The sequence below is a fragment of the Drosophila ananassae genome, chromosome 3R (genome assembly GCF_017639315.1).
Source record: "Drosophila ananassae strain 14024-0371.13 chromosome 3R, ASM1763931v2, whole genome shotgun sequence".
Classification (NCBI taxonomy): Eukaryota; Metazoa; Arthropoda; class Insecta; order Diptera; family Drosophilidae; genus Drosophila; species Drosophila ananassae.
The window spans coordinates 15859782-15873944 of NC_057930.1; the positions used below are offsets into that span (position 1 = coordinate 15859782).

General features: G+C 40.2%; 1 protein-coding gene across 2 annotated transcripts in view; it reads left to right on the top strand.

Annotated features, from left to right (window-relative positions):
- Positions 1–14163, top strand: part of LOC6497028 (protein nubbin) — a 40906-nt gene that overhangs the window by 19555 nt on the left and 7188 nt on the right. The window contains exon 3 of one of the 2 annotated variants that reach the window (XM_014905998.3): positions 7244–7771. In XM_014905998.3, the coding sequence (XP_014761484.1) occupies positions 7244–7771 (528 nt within the window). Of the gene's footprint in view, positions 1–7243; positions 7772–11685; positions 12593–14163 lie in introns of those variants that run through there. The other variant, XM_001962854.4, reaches the window with a different exon arrangement.

Below are 14163 nucleotides of genomic sequence, written 5' to 3' on the forward strand. Positions count from 1 at the left end.
CCAGCAAGTGCCCAAGGATTCTTTGCAAAAAATAATACAAAATAGAAAGAAACTCCCCTAAGACAGGCGACTTGTTTACATTCCCACGTCCCAGGACGCACCTTGCTGCATATTCAAAGAGGAGAAATAATAAATAATAATGAGGGCTCATCAATAGGATAATGCGAAATGAGTTTCGGATCCTTTTGGTCCGTCTGTGCTCTCCTTAGACTCGACTCCATTCAAGTGGAAGGCAATCCAGTGAAAGTTGTCCTGCACATCCTATACCTGGACTACCTGGCTCGCCTACATCAATTGCAACATAGGAAGGTATCACAGGTGAGGTTGCCGCATCCATCGATGTTCCCAGACTTCTTAGGGTTGTTTTCCATTTCAATCTTATGCAAAATCACCTTAAGGAGAATTTGCATGGGAAAGTGTTTGTGCGGATGAGAACATGCTTAGGGGCTATTCTCATCCTGTAGGGGGATTAGATCCTGAGCAGGAAAGTGCGATTTCATGCCTACAGGTTGATTTTAGGGTATTATTGAATATCAAGTAGAGGAATGGACAATAAGTACTTATTTCTTGTTCTATATTTATGAACATTGTTTGTAATAAAGTTCCCATTCACCCAGTTCATGGCAATCTAAACTCCTCCCCCTCTCAGCAAGCCCATAATTATACACTTATCACATATCTGAGCCGGGAATCTAAATTAATAACTTTTTGCTCTGAAAAAGCAGAATTGCAGGAAAATGGAAAATTAAATTATGTTTTCTTGGCGCTGGTATTGTGTTCATGTTTCAGGGCTCATTAATTTTGCTTGTTAACATTTTTAGCCAACAAATTTTCGTCAGAGTTTTCCACACACAGCCCCGACGTTAATAATTTTCCATCTGAAAAGTCGAAAAACATCTGTTACTGGTATTTGCATGGCTTTCACTTTTGTGTATGTGTGTGTCGGGATATTTTTGGGAATCGAAATGGAAATGGAAAATGTGAAAATTTGTCGCAAATTACTTTCACTCCAACGTATCGTATTACAAGGAAGTCAGCGACAGCTAAAATTTGAATGGAAATCCTTCCAAATCAATCGAAAACGAAATCCTTTCGATGGAGTTGAAGAAAGGGGATCCTTGCAATGTTTGCATGTCAAATTTAATTTCTATACAAATAAAGGGAGAGCAGCAGCTGCGACCCGCAGTGGCCACAAGCCTTTGGCACAAAAGTGAAAGGATAGTCGAGCAGGATATTCGTGTGCCAGGCGCCCGCGCCGGTTCGCCTTTAATGATGATAAATGCGATGCTATTGGAAGTTCCGCCACATTTAGCGACATTCTGTTTTTGGAAATCAGCGACTCACTCGAAACAATTTTAAACCCTTGCAGAGATTCGGGGATTGGGTTACACAACAGGATCTAAAGGACGAACGGTGCAGAGGGCGCGCATGCCCAGCACGCTCTCGGGACCAGGGCGCAGGGCTCCCGAGGACCAAGGCGCATCCTTTTTCCAGCACGCGCTGCTTTCGATCTCTTTTTTCATCTTCCCACTGCGTGATGATCACAATGATATCTGCTCCGATACAGGGACCTTTGTGTTTGTGCCTCAGCCTCCTCCCGACCGTTTTTTATTGGCCTTTGGGAGTATCGAAACTTTGTTTTTTGCTTATCATTCATTTTACCCGCAAGTTCCATGCAAAATAGGGTTGAAAAAAATCATGTACATATAGTTTTTAAATTTTTTATTTCAAAGCCATGCCCACATTTTGTAATCGGCCCGTTTCCACCCCTTTATTGTCCTGCGAGCAGCTGCCATCAAAAATTCCAAAATCTCTGCGCGCTCAAATTTGCTAAAAAATCTGCCAAAAATGTTTTGGGCAAGTAATTGCCCAAAAAAAAATAAAATTCTTAGGGTGAGAAAATGCGCCTAAGTGACATTTTAACCTCTTGAAATTATTTTTCCCATTTTGGCATTTTTGCAAAAATTTGTAACGTATTTTTTGGATGAAAATACAAAAGGATTTTATTACCGCCTGCATTAAATCGAGTGTTTTCTTGGGAACTCGGAATGGGTTTTAAATTCGGGATATAGTAGAGAAAATACCATTAAAAAGAGGAGACTTTTTTGCGGGCTTAGGGAAAGGGTGAGAAAGGATAGAAATTTCGGGATAAATAAATAGATATTTTCACACGAAAAATATGGGAACTTGATAATTTTGTATTATAAGCTCGAGAAACTTTCAAATTATTAGCAAACTAATTTTCTTAAAACATTATATTTTCAATTATTCGTATCCATCAATCAAATATGAATAATTTAGCAAACTACATACACCTTAGCCTATAATTTCAACAGACAGTAATTGAATAAAAAAATATCCTCTATAATTACTGGCTGGCAGCCCATTTTCACTTCATTTGCGGCCCGGTTGTGAGGCATTTAAATGCAATAGAAATAAAAATTAAACTAAATATATGTATTAACTATGAATTTACGCAATTTAAAGGCATTTATTTGCAGCCACTGGTTGTTTGCTTCTATAATGCGCGACTTGGGCCAAAAACCAGCAATTACAAAACGCAAAAACACTAAAAAGGGGTGTGGGGACTGCCACAAGAAGCAGAAGAAAGGCCGCGTCTCGAGCGGTTGCACATGCAAAGTATGACAGGGACAGAGTCAGAGGAAGAGGGAGCAGCCAGTAAGACAGAGTGCCTGGCACGAAATTTATGCAAACAAGCAGCGAAGTGTAGAAAGGCGTGTAAAAAGCGGGGGCGTCAAGCCACTGGGCGGAGGAGGGGCGGCAGCAGGTGGCAGGAAGAGAAGCGTCGGGCTGCCGGCAAACGCACAGCAAATTAAAAGAGCTAAGTGTGCTCAGTGTATGCAAAGAGATCACCGGTTTGCGTGCCGAAAGCTCATTAAGCCGGCCGAGATATCGGGGGATCTGGTAAAGATATATAAGCACAGACACACACATAAAAGTAAACATAAATATTAACTTTCAAGAGCCACACCGTTATTTAAATAAAAGGTGTACATCAAAAGAGCAAAGTTATGTACTAAGCGGTATGGGGATAAAAGGAACATGGGCTCTGCATCATTACTTTGACAACTAAAAGATTCTTAAGAAAGAATGAATGAAAGAAGCTATATTCCTCTTTCTGGCCTATAAGATACCCGGAACTCTTCTCTTCGACTCCATCGTTCTTGAGATATAATTTTGTTGCCTACTTTTTTGAGCTTCGGAATAAGGGACGGCAACAATGGCATAACTGGTCATCTTCCATTCGATTCTTAAGCGGAATACCTTAATCGATTTGTAGATGGATTCTCCATCATTCTGCATCAAAATCTAGAGACAAAATATTTTTTACATTTTTAATAAAATTTTCTGGGGGTCCCCTTCAAATATCGGAGAAATGCATGGCGGGACAATATGGTTCCCAGCGATGGCTATATCTTGGCCGATTTCCACCCGATTCTTAAGCGGAATACCTTAATCGATTTGTAGATAAATTCCCCACAAATCTGCATCAAAATCTAGAAACAAAATATTTTTGAGATTTTTAGTGAAATTTTCTGGGGGTCCCCTTCAAATATCGGAGAAATGCATGGCGGGACAATATGGTTCCCAGCGATGGCTATATCTTGGCCGATTTCCACCCGATTCTTAAGCGGAATACCTTAATCGATTTGTAGATAAATTCCCCACAAATCTGCATCAAAATCTAGAAACAAAATATTTTTTAGATTTTTAGTGAAATTTTCTAGGGGTCCCCTTCAAATATCGGAGAAATGCATGGCAAGACAATATGGTCCCCAGCGATGACTATATCTTGGCCGATTTCCACCCGATTCTTAAGCGAAATGCCTTAATCGATTTGTAGATAGATTCTCCACAATTAAGCATCAAAATCTAGAAACGAAATATTTTTTAGATTTTTAATGAAATTTTCAGGGGGGTCCCCTTCAAATATCGGAGAAATGCATGGCGGGACAATATGGTTCCCAGCGATGGCTATATCTTGGCCGATTTCCACCCGATTCTTAAGCGGAATACCTTAATCGATTTGTAGATAGATTCTCCACAATTCTGCATCAAAATCTAGAAACAAAATATTTTTGAGATTTTTAGTGAAATTTTCTGGTGGGACCCCTGCAAATATCGGAAAAATACATGGCAGGACAATATGGTTCCCAGCTATGGCTATATCTTGGCCAATTTCTACCCGATTCTTAAGCGGAATACCTTAATCGATTTGAAGATAGATTCTCCACAATTCTGCATCAAAATCTAGAAAAAAAATTTTTTTTAGATTTTTAAAGAAATTTTCTGGGGGACCCTTGCAAATATCGGAAAAGTACATGGCAGGACAATATGATCCCCAGCTATGGCTATATCTTTGCCAATTGCTACCCGATTCTTAAGCGGAATACCTTAATCGATTTGTAGATAAATTCCCCACAAATCTGCATCAAAATCTAGAAACAAAATATTTTTTAGATTTTTAGTGAAATTTTCTAGGGGTCCCCTTCAAATATCGGAGAAATGCATGGCAGGACAATATGGTCCCCAGCGATGGCTATATCTTGGCCGATTTCCATCCGATTCTTAAGCGAAATGCCTTAATCGATTTGTAGATATATTCTCCACAATTAAGCATCAAAATCTAGAAACGAAATATTTTTTAGATTTTTAATGAAATTTTCAGGGGGGTCCCCTTCAAATATCGGAGAAATGCATGGCAGGACAATATGGTCCCCAGCGACGACTATATCTTGGCCGATTTCCACCCGATTCTTAAACGGAATACCTTAATCGATTTGTAGATAGATTCTCCACAATTAAGCATCAAAATCTAGAAACGAAATATTTTTTAGATTTTTAATGAAATTTTCAGGGGGGTCCCCTTCAAATATCGGAGAAATACATGGCAGGACAATATGGTCCCCAGCGATGGCTATATCTTGGCCGATTTCCATCCGATTCTTAAGCGGAATACCTTAATCGATTTGAAGATAGATTCTCCACAATTCTGCATCAAAATCTAGAAAAAAAATTTTTTTTAGATTTTTAAAGAAATTTTCTGGGGGACCCCTGCAAATATCGGAAAAGTACATGGCAGGACAATATGATCCCCAGCTATGGCTATATCTTGGCCAATTTCTACCCGATTCTTAAGCGGAATACCTTAATCGATTTGAAGATAGATTCTCCACAATTCTGCATCAAAATCTAGAAACAAAATATTTTTGAGATTTTTAGTGAAATTTTCTGGTGGGACCCCTGCAAATATCGGAAAAATACATGGCAGGACAATATTGGTCCCAGCTATGGCTATATCTTGGCCAATTTCTACCCGATTCTTAAGCGGAATACCTTAATCGATTTGAAGATAGATTCTCCACAATTCTGCATCAAAATCTAGAAACAAAATTTTTTTTAGATTTTTAATGAAATTTTCTCCGATAATTTTCAAATATCGGAGATAAGCATGGCAGGAAATCTCTTAGAAACAGTATGAAAAGTCGCCTAAGAAAAAGCAATAAATTCACATTCTGCGCACAAAAGAGCAAAAGTCGCAACAATAATCACTTTTTATATTGTGGTGCCGTTTTGTTTCGCTTCTTTCTGGTGCGTAGCCAAGTGATCACAATGGGTTGGCGATGATCATCATACCCCGATTCACCAGATTCGCTATTGTCTCGAGTTCTAGGCCTTCAGATCTGCCTGCTAGCTGGCCAGTGTTACAGTTACACTATTTGTGCCGAATGCGCCGCAGCGGGTGCAGTGCAGTTAGATGGGACAAAGCCAAATTGCACTTGGTTAGCTCAGGATATCCATTGTCCTTTGCGCAATGTGCAGTTCCCACGATGTGTCGGTGATGCAGCTCCTGTGTGTGTCTTACGGACCCCAGAAACACCTCCTTTGATTCCGGCTTACACCTGGTCTACGGAAAGAGAAAGAGATAGATGGAAGGACATCGATCTCGTCGGGCAGGTTTCTGGGATTTACTTTGATTGTACTTAATTAAACCCCGACTGACATAAATTTATGACTGTAGGTGGATCCGTTTCTCGGTGCGGCTGCTTCCTTGTAATTGTGCAATTGAAATGCGCTGTCAAACGGTAAAAAATCTAATAATTTCAGCATCGATTGTTCTTCTACATTGAATCCGGCAATTCGTTTTTAGTTTCAGTCACAGATGTCCTTATCCCACTCCTTGCGGCTTTTCCTTAGAAGTCTTGTTGCGCAACAGGCTGGGATTTGTTTGGCCAAGCGAGAAATTGAAATCCTGATAGATCGCAGATCTTAAATACCTTGCAATATTCAGCTGAATGAAGGAATTCTAGGAAAAATAGGTAGTTCTAATGGCTAGAGGATAAAAGGGATACATTTTGTTTAAAAAGCGGTTTACAATTTATGGTGATTAGTCTAGTGATTAGCTAAAAATATGTCCTTGACAAAATTTTAACATATTCTTCAATTTTTAAACCTTTAAAATTGGTATTGCCCCTGTGATTTTGCTTGGACCCTTAGGAATTTTCGCACTTGAAACCCAACCATGTGACTCATTTTTTAGCAACATTCCTTGGCACAGAAATTACCCAACAACAGTTCCTGTTCATGAGCACATGATGGCGATATCCTGCCGTTATTTCAAGGATCAGTTACTCGGAGACATTTCAACGCCTCGGCATGAAAATATTTTTCATTTTCCCCCGTTTTGGCCCACATGCCGTGCCCAGCCACTTCAACCAATGAAATGTGCCCGGTTGGTTGCTTTTTTAAGAGTCCCCCACTCCAGATTATATGCTTTCTCAAAAAAATATGACGTTATCAGCATATTTTTTGGGAGTGTGCGTAGTGGGCCATCAACCCCTAGGGGCAAATATTAAAATGAAGGCGCGAATGCCGGCCAGTCTGCTGGGGTTTTTTATGTAAATCAACCCCTTTTTATCGCCCACCAGGGAACCGGATTGAGAAGCTTATTCAAATGGCGATGGGGGTTGCGGCGGGTCATAAAAAAGGGTTGCTGAGATTCCGTGCCATAAAAAGTGGCTTATGTAAATGGCAGAAGTCAACCCTTTCGGAGATAGAAATTTGGATTGTGATTGGTTCCTGGGCTTCGATTTAAATATGTAGGCCTACAAAATGGAGTCTATGGCCGTGGAAATATGGTATATAGTTAAGCCTGTCTTTCTAGTTTCTCGCATAACTAAATCGATAACACAAATATAAGCCAGCATCTCCTTTTTTTCAGTTGGAAACTTAAAATTCGAACCGAGTCAACGAGATGTCCTAGATGCTGCCTTGAACGAGGGAAACTTAAGGTGCCCAGCTGAGGACAAAGATGAAACTTTGACTGCTGTTGACACAAATATGCGCGATGTCAGCGCAAATCACAGCAGCTCCTTCGGGTCCTCAGGCTCATCCAGCCCATCCTTTCGCCTGCCCTCGCCCTGCCAGTCCCCAGACATCTCGGAACCGGACGATGCGATAGCAGACAAGAAGCTAACGCTTGAATTGGAGCTGCAATCGTGTGATGAATATGTTGAGCAGCCAAAGGATAAAGGAAGAGCTCAGATTGCCAGCAACAATGCTTCATCGCCTCTGCAGTTGAAAAAGGAGCAGGAACAGGAGCAGGATGAGCAGCAAGGTGCGGAGCAAGAGGGGGAACCGGATGACCTGGGACTGACCGGAGCAGGAGTTGCTCTCTATGGGCCCTTGAACAATACCAGCAAGGATGTGAGAGATTTAGAGCAGTGCTTGAAATTACAGGATCCAAGTGGTGAGTAAGAAAATTGGATACTATGGAAATTAAAGTGGAAAAGATTTCTTTAAGATAGCTAAAGTTAAAAATAAACAAAAATTTTGTATTAATGATTAGTAAAATAAAATATTTCCCATAATTCCCCTTAATTTTTTGCTCATCCGATTACCCTAAACAAACAACTGTCCCTAAAATGCAAAAAAGGTTCCTATTTTTTTACCTTTAAACTCGTGGGAATCTTCCGTACAAGGAGTACTGGAAATAATTTAGGGGCCGAGAGTACATCCATATACAGGACGTTTTTTGAGAAAAAATGCGAAAAAATCAAAAAACCGTTACCAGCAATCGAAAATCTAGGTAAAAGCAAAATGTTAAAGAAAAGAAAGAACGCAATTAAGGAAACGCGCTATAAAACAGCCGAGAAAACTAAATCGCAGAGAAAGTTCCCTAACAACCCCTAAACAAACGGAAAGAAAACCTAATTTTCATGCTAAAAATTGCATAAAAAAGCGGAAAAAAACTACAGTTGGGGGTAGGTAACGCCTCGTATATGCATATCTCAGGACCTCGGTCCTACCTGAGTGTCCTGTTTGTGCTTATTTGGGGTGTCAAATGCCAGCAAAGTACCGTAGCATGAATTTTTTTCCTACATTTTTTTGTGTGTGTTTTCTTCCCGAATTCCTTTGTGTTATTTTTTAAGGAATATTTCCTTATCGAGGTAGGCAGACAACGCAATTGATTTCTGTTCTTTTTTATCCCAAAAAAAGAAGAGAAAAACCCACCCGAGAATTTGGGTAAGGACATAAATAAAAATCAAAGAATTTCATTGAATGTCATCCTCGAAATCGATGATTCGGCGCTTCATCATGTTACCCAAAACAAAGGCAGTCTCAGAATCTAAGTTGACATTGGAGATTTTTTACAAAAAAATTATAGAGGAAAAACGATTCCAAAGATCATGAATAATTCCAAGTCAAAGACAGGCTGCAGCAGCTTTTCTCCCGCCTTGGTTCTTAGAGCTACCCTCATGGTTCCATTGCAGATTTTTCTTTTAAAAGTTTTTATAATTTCAGCAAAATGCGATTTTTTCCAGGAGTTTTATAGAATTTCATCTGCTGATTAGAATGAGGGACAAATTTAATTAACGTTGCTGTGAGGGAGAGTTTCAAATCCTGAAAGGGTGCTAGGGGATTTTAAGGGAGGATGACTTTATGGAAAATAATTGAGAATGATTCTAAAAACGTGATTCTTATAAACGAAGATTTTTTTTCTAATTAAATTGTACTTTTCCTCGACGCCTTAGACAAGATAACAAATTCATGTGTGTTCTTGGCCCAAAAACTAATCTAATAAAATCTCTAGTCCAGGGAAATACTTTCTTTTTCAAGCCCCAATTCGTTTCCTTTTGCCATTAATCAATGCACTAAAAAACCAAAAATAAGAAAACCCACAAGAACATACCCCAAAAAGGAAAGATCTCACCGAAATGCCCACACATGCCAACATGTTTGTAGGTTCAAAACATTTTACGACTTCATTAGACATTTCACTTTTCATTATTTTCTCAAACAATTTACCAAGTACCCTCAAAAATGGCTAAAAAAAAGTGCCCTTTCCTTTTTTTTTTAATATTTTCCGGCTGCCCCAATAAAAATGTTGTTTGCCAGGCTCAACTCTTCCAGACTTTTTGCCCTTTTTTATGATCTTTGCCTACATTGACTTGAGTAATTCTCGACAAGACTTTTCTTTTACGATTTTCGACAAGGACGCCTCGCAGTATGAGTCGGAAGGAGGCGGAGGTCAAGCCGACAAATAGTTTTGATATTTTTTATGGACACGCACAGTACACCAAGTTCGACTTCACGTAAATAAAAAAGTCAAATGGTCAGCAAGTCAACACCCAAGGGAAATGGGAAGAATCGAAAAGAAGATACCCTATATATAGATTTACTTGAAAACTAGCCCCAAATTCAATTTTAAAGGGGTTAGAAAGGATTTGATATGGATTTTTGTTAAAATATACATGAGCTAATGATATATTAAATGTTTTAAACCAATTTAAAAATTCTAAAATATCCTTGTAAAATGTTTTTCATAAAATCGCAATGTCTAAAATACCCTGTGGAACCTGCTGATCCATTTGAGGCCTTCTTTTAACAACTCCTTGCGAACGTGAGAGAGCGGATGACCGGTAGTCAGCAGTCCAATACCTTATGAGCTAATTAACATGTAGGCTCACAGGATGCTGGCCAAGAAACCGAATCCCTGACGGATTCTTTAACCAACTTCGGCATCCTGAGATACAAATCGTATCGAATGATTTTTTATGATTTACGTGGAAATTGAGCCAGTTTACAGCACCGAAACGCGTCGTAAAAAACAGAGGCTGCCAAAGAGCGCGAAATCCTTCGAAATGCCTTCAGAGCTCAAAGAAACTAAACCGGACCCTAGGTGGCTATCATTGATGGAAGCGTTAAACGCTTGTCAGGACTCAGGCCATGGGTCGGTCTTCTTTCCACTGTCTTACCTGTTTGTAATTTTTGACTTTTTATGACTTTGTAACAATTTTTTATGATTTTTTTCCATAACAATAAGATGTACATATAAAAAATATTGTGCATTGGCCAGGTAGTTGGGCTAGTTTTTTATTTATGGGCGAGATTTTGTTGGTCACCTTTAAAATTTGACTTTTTCATTATAATTCGTTTGTCTTTGAAGTTCTTGAGAATATAAAAATGTTTTCGTTTTTATATTCATAAAAAGTAGAATTCAGAGAAAATAGAATAACTAACATAAGAGGTCTTTGTCATATTTGATTTATTTAAAAAGATATAAATTAGTATATATTTTTAAAGATATATAAGTTGATTATTTGGTCAGATCGCTAATGAGATATTTGTCGCCATAAATGTCCATTATTCTCTGGGCAAAGTAAATACAAAGCAATAACCTAAAAACAAATCATAAAAATCATGACGTTGGAAAATCTTTCATTTTGAAGCAGCAAGACCGAGAAAACTCTCCAGGTGGGTGGCAAGCTCTAAAAAAGGAGACTCCAAGAGGAGGCGTCGGGCGGGTGGGTGTATGTGGGATGGGGGCGCACATGTGTGCATACATGAATGGCAAATAAAATGCGAAAGCCGAGAGGAAACGGGAGCCAAGGGCAGAACAAAGAGCGAAATCAGACGACAATGCTGTCAGAGCGGCAATGGTGAGTGGGTGGGTGGAATGTGGAGTGTGGGATGTAGGGGTCCCCCTATCGAGGGGAATAGGTGGAGAGGTGGTTCATGCTGCTCAGTCGACGTCGACGCAGCTTTAAAATATTTTTACATAGCTCACACACACACACACACACTCGAAATCATGCCGGAACATTTTTGACTCGCCAATCATAAAATAATATGCATACACACACACATCGAATGGGGCGCACATAAAAGTGGCACCCGTAAAAAAAACCATTCCCATTTGGAGGCGAAATTTAAATTTTAAGCCACACCCCAAACAAGCGCACGCATCTCGCACACACAAACACACACGTGCAACAATGGAGCCCACGAACGAAACGAACGAACCACAATCGAGAACCCCCAACCATCCCCCGACGGCTGGCCCCCCGCCATCCACACAGTCAACAATTTTAAAGCGCATAAAATGTGTGTGTAGTTTACAATTCACTCACACTCATGCAAATTTGCCGCTCAATTGAGAGAGCGAGTGAGCATAAGCAGCCCAGAGGGTGTGGGAGAGTCGCTCATTTTCTCCTCTCCACTCCAATTGGACTGCATGAGTGTGTGGAACGCATTTCTAACGAGCTATCAAACGTCTGAACGTTTCACGTTGGTGCGGTTGGGGGCAAAGAACCAGCCAGAGAAAGAGAGGGAGAGCGAGAGTGGCCATAAGCTTTGGCAGGCTCTCTCGTGCGGCCTCTGCCTTAGCTTGCGACGCGAATTCCGGCTCAAGTGCACCACTCGACGCGCAGAAGTGGAACCAGTTAAACGTGTGGAGCGCATCGCACAATCGCAAGACAGTAACGCGTTTTTTATCACGTATACGCAACGTTTCCCCAGGCGGTTTTTTATATGCCATTGTGTGTGTGTTTGTGTTCTCTAAAAAAAAGGCGAAATCAACCCTTAGCGCTTTTTTAGGGGTGCAACGTACACACGATAATTTTTAACTCAAAACTCTTGTTCGAGTGCCGGCAAGGGGAGAGTCTCCGAGTGAGAAACCTCAGTATAGAGCAGGAGCGACTGAGAAAGGTAGAGGCAGAGCTGTCCAGGGCAGAGGTGGAAAAGAGAAGAAGCATCCCTCCCATCATCATCAGAACCGTCATCATTGTCGGAAAACGGAAAACAGAAAAGGTTTCCCAAAAGAGGAAAACAGAACAGAAAACCCAAACATTCAGGCCTGAAGATATCACGATTATCCGCTGCTGAGAGGTGTCCTGACCGCTGCGAACGCTTCTCTGTTGTCAGTTTCACACGAGACACGGACGCGTCCACACGAGCGGCGCTTCGACACACCAAGACCTTCCCAAGAACCCTCAAACAAACCAAACACAAACCAAATATCCATAATAGTTTAAACCAAAAACAGTAGAGTGCCAGAAGAGTGCTTGTGAATTCGTATTCGTATAGTGCACATTAAACATTGAACATTGAACACATTATAAACAGTCATTCAAAACATTGCAATACTGAGTTGTGAAAATGGTTATGTCGGAGCTACGTTGGCACACCGCTAGTCCCGAGGATAATAACAATTCCTTGAAGCGCGACTTGCTGAAAGCCACACCGACCAGTGCCCGCGAGGCAGCCGTCCACATAATGCAGAATCGATGTAAGTCCAGAGCTATAAAAGTGAAGAAATTGAGCTTAAGTTTGTTGTATTATTAAATTATAGTTTAAACATTCTTAATTAATCATTATAACAAATGTATCTTGTAGATGTACCAATCTTATAGCCCTCTTTTGAAGACTTTACATCTAAACCCATAAGAAAAGCTAAATTTTTATCATCTCCTACCTTATAATATCAAGTTACTAAGAAAGAAACCTCACCAGAAATTACCATGACTAAAAGTCAGGTGCTCTATAAGCACAAAATCAAAAATAAACTAAACACTCAATACATTGAACAAAGAAAAGTGCAATCTGCTTAGGAAAATACCCCGGCACAGGTGTCTCTGTCATAAATATTAACTCCCAGCGACCCACTTAAAGTCGAGTCTCAAGACCCAGTCGGTGCCAGGCGAGAAGTACCAGGCTAAAAACTAGCAACAAATATTATATGTATTACCAATGCCGGGTAGACCATAAAAATATTTATTAAAGACGCATTTCTTGCACAACCCACCGACCGATCCACCGACCGACCGACCAATATGACCATGTAAATAGTAGGGACTGGGACCTGGGCCTGGTGGCGATGGGCACTCAGTGGAACCGCTCTCGGCCATTGTAAACAATACTTTTAATTTGTTGCCTTATCAATTATCGTTTTTTGAAGCGCAACAAATACGGGGCAATAAAAAGCGCATTTCTATGACAAATATTGTAAAAATCGTAGTATATTCCCAATGTGCGTAGTAATTCCGATGAGCCATACTTGAGGTGTATAGTACCTGTTGGTACAAGTGGCTCCAAAAGTGGAATTGAGACCCTCTGTAGAATAGAGCTCATGATGATTGATTATGTAAAACTCTGACGAATGGAAAATGAGTAATAAGATAAGAGAATTAAGCGGGCTTTGATTAAAAATGGGATTTTTCTAAAGAAGACTACTCCGTGCTACCGCACTTCACCTGTACCTCTTTCCCGAGATCACGTGACGCAAGTGATTCGTCTAATCACCGCAACTAGCGATAGCTAAAATATGTCTCATGATATTCAAGAGTTTGCCTTGTACAATACGATTTGCTTATCGCTCCTGCTTATCGCCGGAGGAACGTTTCGCGCACCTGCACGATTCCCAATGATTCCAAGAAGTCCAAGAAGAGCTCTCCAACTCCCGCCGAAGAATAAACAAGTTTCGTCATATTTTTTGTGGGGACCGATTTTAATAAATAATGCGGTCGGCCAATCAGTTTTAAATTAATATATTTGGGAGAGATTAGAGACCCGGCCAATTGACGACAATGTTCAACTTGAATAATAACATTATTTTTAGTCATTGTCCATGAGCTCATGGCAGGTTTTTTTTTTGTCCAAACATTCTGCCACCTTATCACCACTATCGCCGCCATAAAAGCCGATCAAGAAAGAGGGCGTGTGTCCGTTGGCCCGTCGATTCTTTTATGGGTAATTCTCGGAATCCAAAGGAAGTGTTCAAAATATCGATTAGGATTTACAATAAGCAACAAAAGCGGAAATTGATAGAAAATGCAGCAAAAAGTGTTTGGTAATGCAGTT